The 17,260-nt window shown below is 41.1% G+C and overlaps 1 protein-coding gene across 2 annotated transcripts in view; it reads left to right on the plus strand.

The window, feature by feature from the left end:
* Window positions 1-554: 554 nt before the first annotated feature.
* Window positions 555-17,260, plus strand: part of FMN2 (formin 2) — a 376,950-nt gene continuing 360,244 nt past the window's right edge. Inside the window, exon 1 of one of the 2 annotated variants that reach the window (XM_053909367.1) lies at window positions 555-2,467. In XM_053909367.1, coding sequence (XP_053765342.1) covers window positions 889-2,467 — 1,579 coding nt within the window. In that variant the 5' untranslated portion in view covers window positions 555-888. The remainder of the gene's footprint in view (window positions 2,468-17,260) is intronic. The other variant, XM_019423300.2, reaches the window with a different exon arrangement.

The raw sequence follows: 17,260 nt of genomic DNA on the forward strand, positions 1-17,260 counted from the left end.
TAGCATTTTAATCAACTCTAATCTCTTAGGATTTTTTTTTTAATTCACTTTGCTATTTTGTCATAAAAAATTCGAAAAATGAACTTTTGAAATGGCAGCTAATCTCTCAAGTAAACAGATGCAAGGTCTGCATCAGACATAAAAAGCACTATATGTAGCAACCATTCCTAAACCATATGCTCAAGCACATTAACAGTGTTCAAGCCTATCAGTTATTAAAGAACAATCCATTCGCTCCACAAATATTTATTGAAGAGCCATGCTTCTTCAGGCACTTGAAGGGGGGAGTGGGTAGTATATGTGGCCTCGATATTATAGAACCTCTCAATTGGATTTTGGCTTCAGTTTTTTCACCGTTTAAAATTCTTTTTAACTTTTTTTTTTTTTTTTTTTCATGGCAGGTCCCGGAGCTTTGAAGTTCCATGTGCATCTTCCAGCTGACGAGCTCTTTCCACGGGGACAATGCATTCGATTCGCACAGCGGAGATGAAAGTCTCCGAGATTGAGCAAACAGTTTTCGCGCCCGGCTTCGGGGAGAAGCCGAGCGAGGGCGGAGGCGGGGGCGGCGGCCATTGGGGGGCCAGGCCCCGGCTGCGTTCTGCGCAGCCATTGGCGGACTCAGAGCGCAGCACTGAGCATGTTCTGGGCTGCCGCCCGCTCGCTCTCGGCTGCAGCCGCAGCCACGGCAGCCGCGGGAGCAAGCGCGCATTGTGCGAAGCGGAGGCAGATGCTAGCAGGGCCAGCCCCGCGCGATTTGGCCTCCTCTCCCAGCGGCTCGCCTGGCCGCCTGACTGTCCCGGGAGCCTCCCCCTGTGCGGGCTGGGGGCCAAGGAGGGCCGGCATGGCCTGAATGCTGGAGGCGCCTCGGCTCTGCAGCGGGATTGCAACATGGGGAACCAGGATGGGAAGCTGAAGAGGAGCGCAGGTGATGCCTTGCACGAAGGCGGAAGCAGCGCAGAGGATGCTGTCGGGCCCAGAGATGTGGAAGCCACAAAGAAGGGGAGCGGGGGCAAGAAGGCGCTGGGCAAGCACGGCAAGGGGGGAGGAGGTGGCGGCGGGGGAGAGCCAGGCAAGAAGAAGAGCAAGTCGGAATCCAGAGCCTCAGTGTTTTCCAACCTGCGGATCAGGAAGAACCTGTCCAAGGGGAAAGGCACCAGCGGCTCCCGCGAGGATGTGCTGGACTCCCAGGCCTTGCAGATCGGGGAGCTGGACAGCGCGCACTCCCTGGTCACCAAGACCCCAGATCTCAGCCTCTCTGCAGACGAGACGGGCCTGTCGGATACCGAGTGTGCTGACCCTTTCGAGGTAACCCGTCCAAGTGGCTCTGGACCCACCGATGTTGGGGTTGGGGGCAGGGTGGTCTTGGGGGATTTGGAAGCTGCTGCAGGGGTGCAGGATGGACAAAGAACCAGTTCCGGCTCGGACACGGACATCTATAGCTTTCACTCGGCCACGGAGCAAGAGGACTTGCTCTCAGACATCCAGCAGGCGATCCGCCAGCAGCAGCAGCAGCAGCAGCAGCAGCAGCTGCTGCTGCTCCAGGGCCCTGAGAAGCCTGCAGCAGCCCCCACAGCCGCCTCCCCCCAGCCCGGGGCCTTCTTGGGCCTGGACCAGTACCTGCTGGGCACGAGCAGCGCAGCCGGGGAGGCCCCTTGCAGTCCCGACACGGAGCAGGCTCTGTCTACCCTGTCTGACCTGCCTCGGAGCCTGGTCACCGAGCCCCGGGTGCCCGAGCAGCCTCCACCCCCCGGAGCCTTAGCTGTGCCTGGCCTGCCGGTGGGCCAGCCTGCTGCTGCGGACTCGCCCTCCTCCCCGGCCTTCCGGTTCCCCGAGTCCTCACCAGCGGAGGAGGGCTCGGCCAGAAGCCCCGGCCCAGGGGTTGGGGACACTGATGAGGAAGGCGAGGAAGATACTTTTGAGGATGCCCCCCGAGACTCTCCCGGGGAGGCGTGGGGCCTGGAGGCGGGAGAGGACCCCCCGAGGCCGGGGGCAGAGCCCGAGGGGGAGCCCGGCAGGCCCGGCGCCCTGGCAGCCGCCTCCCTGCCAGGCAGTCCTGCGCCCAGTCCACGCTGCTTCAAGCCCTACCCGCTCATCACTCCCTGCTACATCAAGACCACCACCCGGCAACTCAGCTCGCCCAATCACTCTCCGTCTCAGTCTCCCAGCCAGAGCCCCAGGATCAAGAGGCGGCTGGAGTCTTCCCTGAGCCGGGGGCCCAGGGCTGCCCTCATCTCCGCCGCCGCTCCGCCCAAGAAGCACCGGGCTGACGGCGGCCTCACCTGCGGCCTCAGCCGCTCAGCGGACTGGACGGAGGAGCTAGGCAGCCGCGCGCCCCCGGCCGGGGGCTCTGCGCACCTACCGGAACGCGAGGCTGCCTCAGAGGGGGGCGGTGGGGTGCCCCCCGTACGGGCAGCCAAGGTGTCTGGGGCGCAGGCGGCTGCAGATGGCTTCCAGAACGTGTTCACAGGTGAGCGCGCCCTGCTGCTGGGTCACCTGCCAATCAGGGCCTTCCCCGGTCACTTGCTCTCCTCGCCTTGCCAAGCCTAGACTTGCTTCTGGCATGTCCTGACTCAGGGAATCCTTTCACGTCCTGCTTTCAAGTTTAGTAAAATTTCTGGGTTTTTATTGTTCTTTTTTTTTTTTTTTTTAACAAGGTCTTAAAGGGAACAACTTTGTTATGTCTCCTAAGTCATCGCAAGGAAGGGCCGCTCCAACCATTTGTCCAAAACGTGCTATTCTCTATGTCCAGGGTCCCGCCAGGCAGATCAACTCTTTTTCTTTTTTATTTTTTTTTCACAGCTAACTGAGCCATCATTGTCTTTCCTTCCTCATCCTCACGTCATTAAAAATAAGAAAATTGTTAATGATTTTTTGACAAGGGTCAGCGTGGGAGAAACAAATAATTTATTCCAGTACTATCCAGAGGCAAGCTCTGACTGCTCTAATATGTATGTGTCTGCTTATGTATGTAATATGTAGTTCCTGTCAGCAATCTGGGTTGACTACTCAGTGAAGTTAAGGGGATGTACTCCAGTTTGCTGATGCAACCACTCTTAGAAAGTTAATAAGTAATGAAATAGAATATTAGGGATAATTTTCATTTGGTTTTATGTCCAATCAACACAGGTATAGCTTGGAGTCGCTGAAGGTGAGAAGACCGCAAGGACGTGTAATCCAACTGGTGGGCACCATAAAAGCCCAGCTAAAGGGTCCATTTACTGTGGTAAATAGTTTATCCTTTCTTATAGGTGTGTAGGTCCCAAGGCCTTACCTTAACTACTCATTGTTTCATGTTCTCTTCCTTCTACTCTTTTTTTTTTTTTTAATGTTTAAAGTTTATTTTGAGAGAGAGAACAAGTGGGGGAGGAACACAGAGAGAGAGAGAGAGAGAGAGAGAATCCCAAGCAGGCTCTGCACTGTCAGCACAGAGCCTGATGCAGGGCTCAAACTCACGAACCATGAGATCATGACCTGAGCCAAAATCAAAAGTCCAACGCTTAACGGACTGAGCCACCCAGGTGCCCTCTTCCTTCTACTCTTAATTATTAAAGGAAATAATAAGTGCAAGAATTTATGGAATAGGAAAGAATGAACATTTATGCAATTACTGGTAGGTTTATGATAAATATTTGCATGGTAAAAATTTCAAATGTAATTTGAAAAGCTTAAGTCTTCAATTCTGTTACTGTAATAAATAGGTTATCTATAAAACATTTCTTGGGGCTCCTGGGTGGGTCAGTCAGTTAAGCATCTAGCTCTTGGTTTCAGCTCAGGTCATGATCTCACATTTGGTGGGTTTGAGTCCCACGTAGGACTCTGCTCTGGAGGCATGGACTCTGCTTGGAATTCTCTCTCTTCCTCTCTCTCTGTCCCTTCCCTGCTCTCTCTGTCTCTCAGAATAAATAAATAAACATTAAAAAACACATTTCTTAAGTGACATTTCTCAATGGGCATAGCTACTTAGTTGGCTAAATGCCAACTTGTATTTACCACATTTTTATTTTCACCTATTTTACATATGTTTCACCTTTTGTTTTACATTTATAGATTCTTATACTAAGAGTAGTCTTTATTTATTCACTTTATTCATTTATTTATTGCTGGCTCTCTTTCTTTTTATTTTTTTAACTTCTTCTCCCTTCCCTTTATTGTGTAGGTTAAATGAAAAGGGATGCTTATAGTCTAATACCCTTTAGATAAGTTGTAAAAAATATGAATAAAAAACAAAAAAAAAAGGCCTTGAAAGATCATTTTTGAGGGAAGAAGATAGGAAAATTCTTGAGTTAATTTTTTTAATTTAATTTTGGTGAGAAATCATGTGTTTCATCTTTATCTAGGTAATCATTCATTTATAAATATATTTTTTTAAATGAAAATGTCACCATGATTCAGATTATCATCTATTAATATTAATGATTGCTCATTCTAATAGCATTAGACTTTGGATATATATATATTCGCTTTAACTTAACATATATATATATATATACATATATACGTATATATATGTATATTCTTGGCAGCCACGTTGTATCAGGCAATATGCTAGTGGCTGGACATACAAAGGTCATTAAATCAGGGTTTTGTTTCTCCAGGGCTCCCTGAGTTCGCAGGAGCACATGGAAACATGCAGTATAGTGTTCTGGGAGCATCAAGGGTACAGGGACTGATCTCCTTGGCAGGGGTCAGGGAAGAGGAATCCATTCATAGGAGGATTTTTCAGAGTCCTGAAGATCGTAGGCCCTTAAGAGAAAAACATGGTTTATCCTTGTTACTTGCATTGCACTTTATTTTGCTAAGTATTTCCAAATTTGAAATTTTGGACAATTAAAGGAGTCCTGTTCAGTGAGTACCTGTGTTCTATTTCCCTCTCCAGGGAGAATTTTTTACTGTACAAGGGTGAAATTGCAGAGTGAGTTGTTTTAATATGGACATTACTGATTTTGTCTTTGATGGTTGGATATATAGCTGGTCTGTGATCAGTAGATATTTGTGTAGCAGTTTCCATATATTTAGCTCACCCACTCACTTTCTTTTCAAAAAAAGAAAAATTTGTGGGTTTAACCTAATCTTGTAACTGGTGGGGAAATGCAGGTAGGTAAAGAGATGAAATAATTTTCTCAAGGTCACACTGTGATTCATTCAGAGGCAGAGCCAGAAATAGAAGCTGAGTCTACTGATTTAAGTCTGAATGCCCTTGCTTATTACTTATTTTTGGATGTTTGACACTGTAAGGCAACATGGAGTAAAAGCTGTTTATAAAAAATACAGACTTTATAAGATTTTTCAGTTCCTGTTTCTAATAAGGTCCATCCCTTTAATTGTTGAACATCTGGCCTTCCTTGGGCTGGAAGAAGAGTGATTGTTGGTTAGACTGATCCAGATTTTCTCTAGGCAGCTCTCAGGGACACTGTTCTTGTGGTGGAGTGAATCCAGATTGACACAGGCCCCTGTTTCTCAGTTGCTGTCTGTTTTCTTGTCATCTGCCATCACATTTGGTTCTTTACCATCCTCTACAATTTTATGGGTGTCTTGGATATTATCAGAGGCCTAGGGAACAGTAGTATTCTCCTTAGGGAATCTGTTTTGTTTTCTTTTCTTGGCCTTAATTTTGCATGCATGTCTTTGGATCCATTAATTGCCAGCTGCCTTTGAAGCAGGTGATCATTTATCTATAAACTTCCATAAACATCATTTATTTTTAAACCATAGAATGAGGGTTGTCAGCTCTGCAGAAAGGAACAGATGTTTTTGCTTTTTACTGCCTTCCAAATGTAGGAGAAAATTCAAGTGGAAAGAGATCTTCATGGCACATGTTTGTGTTTGTTTGGTAGATATAAAAACATTTAGTGATGATGGAGACAAAAACTTTATCTTGTGTTAGCTGTTAAAAACCGATGATGTTTTAGGCCATTGCACTGAAATATTTCCAGTTAATTTGTTTGAAATACAGTTGTTTTCAGTGCTGAGGAGAAAAAAATGGCTTCTGAAATTTGAGAGGTTCTTTTGTACATTAAGTCTAGCAGAAGCTTGTTCATAGATTTTTGCAGTTAATTAAAGTTTAGACAGGGGCGCCTGGGTGGCTCAGTCAGTTAAGTGTCCGACTTCAGCTCAGGTCACGATCTCGCGGTCATTGAGTTCTAGCCCCACGTCGGGCCCTGGGCTGACGATGGCTCAGAGCCTGGAGCCTGCTTCCGATTCTGTGTCTCCCTCTCTCTCTTTGCCCCTCACCCGTTCATGCTGTCTCTCTCTGTCTCAAAAATAAATAAACGTTAAAAAAAAAAATTAAAGTTTAGACATGTGAGATGTTAAATTTGTGATGCTAAATCACTTTTGATAGGAAGCTTTCCAAAGTCAATTATGTGCTTATCTGTCTTTTTTTAAACACACGGAATCAAAGTTTAATCTGTTTTAAATGGCTTAGTGAAGGCAGGCCATTGTTACGTGCTGTGAAAACACTGGGGACGCCCTCCACAGCTATTGCAGTGTGCGGGGTGGCTCTAGTCCTGAGTTTTTGCATCTTTGTTTCTTGGCTCTTTCCTTCCTCTCAGCTATTTATTCATAGAGCTGTCTTTGTCTTCTCTCCACCCACCCCTCATACTTCTAATTTGATCTTTGTGATCAATTTGTTATTGGCTGGCAAAGCCTGTAATTATCATGTAAAGTTATATTTATTGCACTTCTACTAAATGGCAGATACTGTGTGGTGCATTACATAAGTGTCTATAATCCTGACAACAGTTTTAAAGTATAGCCGTTTACCCCCATTTTCCCAATGAGCTAAGCAAGGTTCAGACCAGTGAAGTAACTTGCCTAAGGGCATTAAGCTAGTAAATCCCTCCTCTAAGATTTGTACTTAAGTAAGCAAATCTTTTGTTAACATGCCTAGGTGTAAAATCAGGTGTATCAGTGAGCTTTTGAGTTGCTAATTGATAATTGGCTTGGGCATTAGCATTTGGATTGTGTGACTCTCATTTTGGCTTTTCTAAAGGTTATCTTGATTTTTATATCTGTAGAGAAGGACCCACTCTAGGAGTACAAGGTTTTCTTATATAGCTGGTTAAAATTATTAAACTTTGATTTGTGAAGGCCAGTTGCAGTCTTATTTCTCGTATTAGCATCTGACAGAGTAAATAGATCCTTCATGTCCAATATGTGAAGGAAAGTCAGAAATCATCCCAGATGTATATAGAAAATGCATCTTTCTTACTCTAACAGGAAAGGGGGTTATATGAATGCTGTCTTTTCCCCTATATCTTGACTTACTGGGTTCTATATATCAGAATAGATCATGGTAACAAAAGCTGAGACTAGATTAGTTTGGTTGGAAAAATCATTTCTTATGATTTCTTTAAGACTGTGGTTTTGGTTGAAATCAGGTACCCCAGTGATGGGCTTTAATGATGACTTTATGTGTTGAGGACTGGCCTAGTTTTAAGTGCATTTAGGTATTTAGATATAAACCATGTGTATTTGAAATTGAACAAGTGCTTTTAGAGCCGTATTTCCTTCTGATTCTATTAAAATGTGCTGAACATACACACTCATGTGATAGTTAAGCAGATAAATTTGTATCCTAGCTTTTTAAAGTGACTCTCAAGTAATTTTTTCTCACATATATGAAGCTGGAGGAGTAATTTCAAATTAATAATGTTAAGATTAAGTGAAATAGTATGTGTAAAGCCATTACAAATCTGCCTAGCATGTAGGAGGCATATGATTGGTGCTGTTTGAGTTCCTATCCTGGTTCATTGCCTTAATAAACTTCATTGCTCAAAGCGATCCAAAACCAAACCAGTTAAAGCAAAACAAAACAAAACAACTCTGAGATTGTATACAGAAGCTTGGTAGGATATAATCAGGTGCTAGTTGATAATTAGTATACCTAGTCACTAGCTTTTTCCCAATTGTTTATTCATCATGTTTTTTTTTCTTTTAGCATTTTCTATGATTGTAAGCTTTTTTGTCACTTTATCATAAATTTTGGTTTCCTTCAGGGTTTGGATAAGGAAAGTATATGATGGGGGTTGTGGCTGTGTGATTGGGTGCAGGTGCTAATTTTTTTTTTTAATTTTTTTTTTCAACGTTTTTTATTTATTTTTGAGACAGGGAGAGACAGAGCATGAACGGGGAGGGTCAGAGAGAGGGAGACACAGAATCTGTAACAGGCTCCAGGCTCTGAGCTGTCAGCACAGAGCCTGACGCTGGGCTCGAACTCACGGACCGCGAGATCATGACCCGAGCCGAAGTCGGCTGCTTAACCGACTGAGCCACCCAGGCGCCCCTGCAGGTACTAATTTTTGAAGGAGGAGTGGGGAAGAGGAGGCAGCAGTCAGACACCCTCAGTATTTATGTTGTGCACAGCCTCTGGCTACAGCGCCTGACTTTGCAGCCTTAACCTCCCACAACTTCCTTCATAAGCTCTCAACTTTAGGCAAGTTAATCTGGTTACTGTTCTATGAGCATGCATTTTATTTTCCTGACTTTGTGCCTTTGTCTTGAAGTTTTTACCCTCTTGGAACATACTATTTGTCACTCTTGATTTAGCATCTGAAAGGGCTGATTAAATTCCCATTTCCATTTTTGGTATCTTTACTAATTTCACCAAACGGGCAGCCGTTTATTTCAATGTCATTGCACGTATTATTGTCTGCATCATCTTATGTACACTTCTTGGATTTAGGGATTCATCTGATCTTTTTTCTCACCCGTTTCTTCTTTTCTTTCCTCCTTCCCTACTCACCTGATTCTGTCCATTATCTAATCTTCTGTCAACACATCCACCAGTATCTATTCTGTGCCTGCTGTGTGCCAGTGAATATGATGGACAATGAGCATACTGAGCTCTTTAGGAATAATTGTTTGCCATTTTTTTTTTTTTTAAACAGGCAGGTTGGGTAGCTAGGCTTCCTATTGGTAACTTCCCATTGAATTCAAGCTGGAAAATTACTAAAATTTTTGATTAGTCAAAATTAGTTATTTTCACTGAGATGTGATTGAATCTAATGAAAGTAGGATGATACTTTGATAGAACTTGTGTTGAGAGAACATCTCTTCCTCTATTTGTTGGTTGATTTTAAAATAGCAAAGATTGTATAGCAACTCAGAGCTTCTAATTATGAATTTTATTGGTAATGAAAGAAGAGGTAAAGGAAATAGAGAAAATTTTATTACTCTGTTTATTCCTGTTTTCATTATAAGTAATAACCTGATGTTAATGAAATTTAGCATGAAGGGGCCCATTAGAGAGAAACAAGTAAGTACTGTCTATGACTTTATAGTTATTGGCTATAATTTTAGTGGCTGAAAACTTTCCAAGGCTCTTTTTATATTAAAAATATAAATACAGGACAAATATGACTTCTAATCAATTTGAAATGCTATTTACTAAATAATCACACGTTAACATTATATGAACAAATAATGATAGTAATTGGATGCTATAAGAGGACTCTAACCATGCTGAAGAATTATTACTCTTTGACATCTGCTCCTCTATAGATGAGAGAAAGAGAAACATGTATGTCTTCCTCCTTTCCAAGGATGTCCTGGGAGGCATTGATTGGACAGGAAAATAGCTGTCACTCTTCTGTGATCTAGTCAGTTTCCACATATCCTGGACCCACTTGAAGCTGTCTTATCTGTTATATCAAAACCACGATGGGCTGAAGATAGTCTTTTTATTTTCATGGGGAATGGAATTATTTCTTTAAAAGAATTGTGCCTGTATGGTGTTTTCAAGTGATGCTTAAATACTACCCGGGGGGTGGGGGGGTGGGGTGGGGGTGGGGGTTGTTTTTGTGTTTCTAGCAGAAGGGTTCTTTGTTGTACTCAGGAATATAGTGGACATCTATGGAAATTAATTGTGTCATTTAAATTGTTGGCTTTGCATACGCAGGAGGGGAAAGAATGATGTTTATCAGTAAGTTTGTAGCACTGCTATGGCACATCTATGGCTGAGAATCTTTCAGTCTGTCTCCCTTTTAAAGTATCCCACTGAATTCGTGGGAGACCTGAGGCAATAATTTCTTATCACTTGGTACCCTGGTTTCCTAGGCATAAAAATGAATCCAGTCTTGCTGGGAAGCTGCTTTGTCCAGGTCTCATCCAACCTTATATTTTATAGAAGGGGTGGTTCTGGCAGTTACCTTTTCTCCTAACAACGAACCTCTGCATGTTTAATTTTTCTTTACTGTTAGAGCTGAAGAAACTCCTGGGATAAAGATACTTTGGGTATCGGTAATAAGTGGTGGTGAGAGCAGTGATGTTTTGATTTTGCTAGTTTTGGCCAAGTTTGGTTGATACTAGAGGAGATTCAGATTGGTTGGGCTGTCACTACCTTGAATTTAGGACCTTGTGTTTTTGAATACTAAGGTAGTGACTGTGTGTAGTGTGTGGTTGACCTGTTTTATGAAACAGCTGTGTATGACACAATGTATGACACAAGGATTTAGAGTATCTGGAGTCTTTCTAATATTAACACCAAATATATTGAGCAAGTTCTTTTTAGATTTATTAGCTCCAATGTAAGTCATCTCCTATTCTTGGGTGGATTGTTGGCTTTGCACTTTTTTTTTTTTTTTTTTTTTTTTAGTTTAAATTGCTCAATAAAAGTCGTACTATTTTCTTACTTCATTGTACTTTAACATACAGTTGACCCTTAAACCACAGGGATTAGGGGCACCAACACCGTCCATACAGTCGAAAATCCACGTAAAACTTTTGACACCCCCAAAAACCTAAATATTAATAGCTTACTGTTTGCCATAAGACTTAACAATAATAAAAAGTCTATTAAAACATATTTTATATATGTATTATTTACTGTATTCTTCCAATATGGTAACCTAGGAAAAAGAAAATGTTATTAAGACAATAAGGAAGATAAAATAAATTTACAGTACTGTATTGTATTTATTGGACAAAAAATCCTTGTGTAAGTGGACCCAGGCAGTTCAAACCCATGTTGCTCAAGGTTCAACTATATTGGTTTGTGTATGTTTTCAATTTTCCCTGTGCTATATGCTTACTCAAAATTGTTATGAATCTATGGTATCCCATTTAGAAGTTGTCATTGACATAAAACTTTCTTAGAGACAAAGAGGCTAAAAGCTTTTGAGAACTCCTAGGATTTTTACTTTTGTTTTGTTTTATTGTCCTTAAAGAAGTACAGCTTGTTTAAGCCCATTAAGAAGCAAATGGGCTACAATAGAACCGTTTCAGGGTCGCAAATGAATTCATTTGAACACTCTGGAGAAAGTTACGTAAACAATGAATCTCCTCATTGTTAACATACAAGTCTTATATTTTATTTTTTTTTAAATGTTAACTTCTTTATTTTGAGAGAGAACTTGTGCACTCAAGCGGGGGGAGGGGCACAAAAGGAGAGGGAATTCCAAGCAGGATCTGGGCTGTCAGAGCAGAACCCAAAGTGGGGCTTGATCTCACAAACCATGAGCTCATGACCTGAGCTGAAATCAAGAGTCAGACACTTAACTGACTAAGCCACCCAGGTGCCCCCCAAGCCTTATCTTTTAAAAGAGTAATGAAAACAATGGGATAACAATAGAGATAATCTCTTGCAACTCATTTTTTAACCTAGATACTTTTAGATCATTGGCCTCACTTCCTCAACCCCACCCCCTTTTAAATCTATAGACTAATACTTCCCCTTTGGAGACATAAGGTACGCAAATTCTTTATGGGAGGTGTTACATTTTGCAGCTATCCAAGATGTTCTTCAAGGATGATTACATCTTATGTCTCTGCAGTGCTATTTTGGTTAAATGGTTCTGAGGGTGTAAAATGTTTGGATAGTATCCTGGCAGTTTATTTCAGGATATAGGGTTTGATCTGTCACTTCCGATCTTAGAAAAATCCAAACGTGTATTGACTCTGTTAGATCTAGCATATTGTGGGTGGGCATAAAAGGTTGAATAAGAACTTCAGTGATTTCTGTGGAGAGACATTTGTCTGGGATGACATGTGATATAAGTGAAAAAGTCATCTAGAAGTCTTTTATCTTTGATTTGGATTTTTTCTATAAGGAGCCTCATTTGACTCTGAATTCCAAGATTATTTTCACTACCATCTGCCTTGGGATAATAAAATTCGAGCATGCAGATTTAGGTAGCTTTAGGCTAACCCCTAAGGTTGAACCATCAATTTCCTTCTGTATGTACCCTCTTGGTTTTATTACCAACTAAAGTCACTTGGTTTTATTACCAACTAAAGATTGGTAACTTTAGCTCCTAACTCTGTCCTGAGCATCAGACACATCCCATTTAGATATCAGGGATTAGAGAGTAAACTATTAACAGTATGAAGATCAGGTGGCCAGTACAGTTTAAAGACATTTCAGTGATTCTCTATTGCCCTGAGGCCAAAGTTTAAAATCTTTACTGTATTTATATATTAATAAATACATAATAATATTTAATGCTCTGCAGTTTTATCCCATCCTTGTTGCTCCGTCTCTGTAGTTCTTCAGATATCTCCTGTTGTCTCTAGTAGTTTTAAGTATTATTGACACTCTATTCCTGATCCTCAGGAAAAAAAGTTCATTTACTCATATCCCTCAGTGCATGACACCCCCATCATTAGTCCATGCAAGACTCTTCATTTTTTCCTTGTAGTTATTCCCTGTATAGGTTTCCTTCATTATCCAAAAGTACGGCATTCCTATGGAAACTTTTGTAAGCTGAAATGGTATAAAGCAAAGAAACAATTACCATTAGTTTATGTGGGAAAGATGTTGAGGGTTCTGAGACTTAAAAAACATAACCTCTCTTAGGCTTTTTCTGACACCTTAGGACACATCTTACGAACAGAGGCACAAAATAAATCAAGACAAAGTATAGATGGTCACAGACACTGTTCAAAGCTCTGGTGGCATGGTGCTGACTTGCGGAGTGTAGTCCCCGGGGAAAGCGCTGGGTGGCACCACTCGCTGCTTGGGGTGGGCGCTGCTTCAGTCAAGTCAGGGTAGAAAAAAGTACTGAACGCTATTTTCGCTTTTTGCCTTTTTTTTTTTAAAAAAATGAAAAAGTCCTCTTTAGATTTCTTTTGGTTCGTGAAAACGAGGGATAACATAGATCTTTTGCATAAGCGAATTGGCATTATGTGACTTTTTAAAAAGCAGGGAATAACTGTAGGTTCATTTCCTAGTCTGCCCTCCCAATAGTCATAGGGAACTGCTTTTACATGTTTGATTGATATAGCCTTGAAATTATACCCGGTTTTGTCAAGTATGTAATATTTATACGTTTAATTTTAGTTTATACAAACACTCTGAGTTGGACTTCTTTCTGTTGCTTTAAAAAGAACCCAGCAGTCCTTTGGGGAAAAAAATTACAATTTTTTTCTGGGTGAATGTCTATCAGGTTCATTGCTTCTTACCGCGTATTCCAAAAAGTGAGGGTTCTGCCAGGCTGCATGCACCAGGTGGCACTGTTCACTTTTTATTGTACGTCACTCATGTTCCCTAGGGTTGTGCAGTGCGGTTGCTCTGGACATTTTTCATATTTTGTTTAAGCATTTGCACAGCGATGAACATCTGGACTCCTGGTCTTTGCCACCACAGACAGCACTGCTGACTCTTCCAGTATGGGGCCTTGTGTGAGAATTTCTCTGGGATATTTATTCAAGAGTGAAGTTGTTGGGTTATAAAATATTTACTTCATTTGTCTGGGTACTACCAGACTATTTTCCAGAATGCTTTCCCCAGTTTTTACTTCATTAATGCAGTAAATTAGCATTTATCTAATTTTTGAATTTTACCAGTCCAATCTTGGTCTTGTTTATAAGAGCAAACAGGGGGCGCCTGGGTGGCGCAGTCGGCTAAGCGTCTGACTTCAGCTCAGGTCACGATCTCACGATCCGGGAGTTCGAGCCCCGCGTCGGGCTCTGGGCTGATGGCTCAGAGCCTGGAGCCTGTTTCCGATTCTGTGTCTCCCTCTCTCTCTGCCCCTCCCCTGTTCATGCTCTGTCTCTCTCTGTCCCAAAAATAAATAAAAAACGTTGAAAAAAAAATTTATAAGAGCAAACAGTGTCTTGCTTTAACTTTTATTTTATATTTATCTGGTGGCTAATGCCTTTGAGAACACTTTTATTAATTTTTAGCCATTTGGGTAAACCCTTCTATGAATTGCCTGTTCGTATCATTTTATCCTTTTGTATAGATTTCCTGATTTTCCTTATTTATTCACAAGGGTTCTTCGTATCTTTGTATATGCTCGATACTATTTTATTGAAAAAGGGAAGGATGTGAAGGACTGTCACTGAGCCTCCTGATTTTCTTTCCTTCTGTTAGAGGCTAATGTAAACGCGATGTTTCTCAGAGTCCCTCGCGGGTTTCATTTCAGATGTGGCTTAGGTTTGACGAATTTCCACTAGATTTGGAAGACCTAAATGAGGCCTAGTAGGAACTTCTGTTGTTTGTACTTTACGAGCACACCTGGGGGAACTATTAGATTCTTCTGGGGCAGTGTTGGCAGAAGGGTAGCGTCCAGGTGCTAGTTTCCTGAGGTCTAGGGTGGTGCACGGTGTATCCCTGCTCCTGGTGTGGCCGGTGTAACACAGTTCAGGGGCTGGCAGCAGAGGTAACATCCATCCGTGAGCCTTCCAGATTCTGGCAGTGGGAGTGTGCTCTTGGAGCCCAGGACTTTAGATCAGAGAAGAGGCTGCCACTTCTTGGTGGCCTGGTTCTAAGTTGTGTCTTAGCACTTCTAAAAGGATGCTAGAATCTTTTTCTGCAGCCCTTCCAAAATTCTGTACAATAAAAATTTTCTCTAGTAAGTCTCTTACTACTTAAACTCTTTGGAGTGGATTCAGTTATATGTAATCATTGGAATCTTAACATATAGAATCAGTTTTAGATATTATATATATCTTCTTTTAATATGTCATACCTCCTTTACATTTGTTATATCCATGCTGGAACAGAAATACTTAAATTTTGGTATGACCAATTCTACTTTTCACCCATGTTTTGTGCTATTTTCTTCCCATTTAAGAAATTCTGTCTTACTCCTAGGTTACATTCTCTTCTCCATAGTCTTCTATTAGCTTTATCATTTCACCTTTTACACTTAAGCCTTTGATCTGTCAACATCCTCTTGAGTGCATGATGTAATGTAAGGATTCAGTTTTATTCTTCTCCATGTGGCAAGCCAGTGTTTCAGCATCACCTCCTAAATAGTTTTTACTCATTGATTTTTTTTTTACACTACCTTTATGTGATTCCCAGATATAGATAAGTTTGTTTATGACAATCTATTCCATTTATATTTGATTTTCTGTCTTCAGTCAGTGCTATACCCTTCTTAACGTGTGGCTTTGCAATATGTATAATTACCTGGAAGTGTCCCCTTTTTCAAAGTTGACCTAGCTGTTGGTGGACAGGTTATCTTCCATATAAGTAGGAAGTTTCTTAAAAAGTCCTGATGGAGTTTGATTGACATTTTGTTAAATTTACAGATTAAATTTAGGATTATTGTCACTTCTGTAATGTCATCCATGACTATGAAAGACCTCTTTGTTTATTTAGATCATTTATGTCATTTTAATTGAGTTTTAGATTTTTCTCCACAGAAGGTTTGTGTTTTCTTTGTTGATCTAGTTTCTGGATGCTTCATATGTTTTATTGCTAATGGAGATTGTATCTTCCTTTTGTATTATTTCTAGTTATTGTTGGAATAAAGAGATGTTCTCAGTGTCCTTATGTTATAAATGAATATTTTTTAAACCTAAAGATTAGTTAGTATACCCAAGTTTATAGTTAAGTTACAGTTAAGATTCTGATACCAACTCTGATGTGTGTTTTTTTTTTTTCCCTACAGCACTAAGCAATATTCTTTATGACACCAGCTAGGTGTTTTATAATTCAACTTAATTTTGACATTATTTACCTGGAGTTAGGTAACCATAGGTTAAGGGTTCAGTCCTACCAGATTTCCCCCTCTTTCAGATGCCAGTCAAAAGTCCGGGTTGCCACCTGGGCTTCTGACTGACCAGCCATAAGTTCCAATAGCTCTCTCCTTGGGTTCAATTAATTTGCTAGAGCAGCTCACCAAGCACAGAGATACATTTTACTTACTAGATTACCACAAAAGGATATAACTTTTACTACCAAAGTTTATTATGAGAGGATATAACTCAGGAATAGTCAGATGAAAGAGATATATAGGGCAAGGAATGGGGAAGAGCGTGGAACTCTCATGCTCTCTTAGCATGCCACTTTCCCCCAAATCTCCATGTGTTTATCAACCTAGAAGTGCTTCTAACCCTGTCCTTTTGGTTTTTAAGGAAGCTTCATTGTGTAGGGTCAATTGCTTAAATCTCCAGCTTCAGCCCTTCTCCCCTTCTGGAGGTTAAGAGTGGGACTAAAAGTTCCAGCCCTCTAATTACAGGTTGTTTTCCCTGGCAACCTGCCACCATTCTTAGGTACTTTCCAAAAGTCACCTCATTAACATAAATTCAGCTGTGGTTGAAAGGGGTTTGTTAGGAATGTCAAGATACCTTGATTGTTGTTATCACTTAGGAAATTCTGAGGGTTTTAGCGCTGTGATAGAAACTGAGTGAAAACCGATTAATGTATTTCTCCTTATAAATCATAATATCACAGTAGTCGGATGGGATTTTAAAAGAAGTGCTTTATTTTTTTTTACAGCAAAATAATTGAAATATAATCCTAAAATATGACATGCATTATGTAGATTCTTTTGAAATTATTGTGGTTATTGTGGCTTTCTTTTTGTCATTGTGATTAGTTTTTGTGAATCTGTGGCTCTCTTTGCAGAGTCATAATCCTAAAGTCCAGAAACATTACCAACATTTTAATTTAGTAGGTTGTGTCTTACATTCACCATTAGTAAAAATCTCTAATATTTAAAGTGCTTCAAAGACATCATTTTAACAACTATATAATATTTCATCCAATCAGAAAAATACCCATCCGATGGCTTCCATCACATACTTGTTCTTGGTTTGCCCACCACATTTTGGGCTAACTTTCCTCAACTTCATCTGGTCTTCTTCTTCCACCTTAACATCCACCCTCAGGAATCCTTTCAATGCATGTCAAGGACTCCAAACTCAAATTTCTGGTTCAGTTCTCTAATGAATTCTGGTGCAAATTTCCTATTGCCTTAAAAATATCTTCATAGGGGTATGGGAGTAGATCCAAACTGAACTTCTCTTTCTTCTAAACCAAACCTGCTCCCTTATTTATTGCCTGCCCTGGTGGATGGTAATAGCATCT

This window comes from Panthera pardus, unplaced genomic scaffold (genome assembly GCF_024362965.1).
Source record: "Panthera pardus isolate Hobbes unplaced genomic scaffold, ASM2436296v1 HiC_scaffold_21, whole genome shotgun sequence".
NCBI lineage: Eukaryota > Metazoa > Chordata > Mammalia > Carnivora > Felidae > Panthera > Panthera pardus.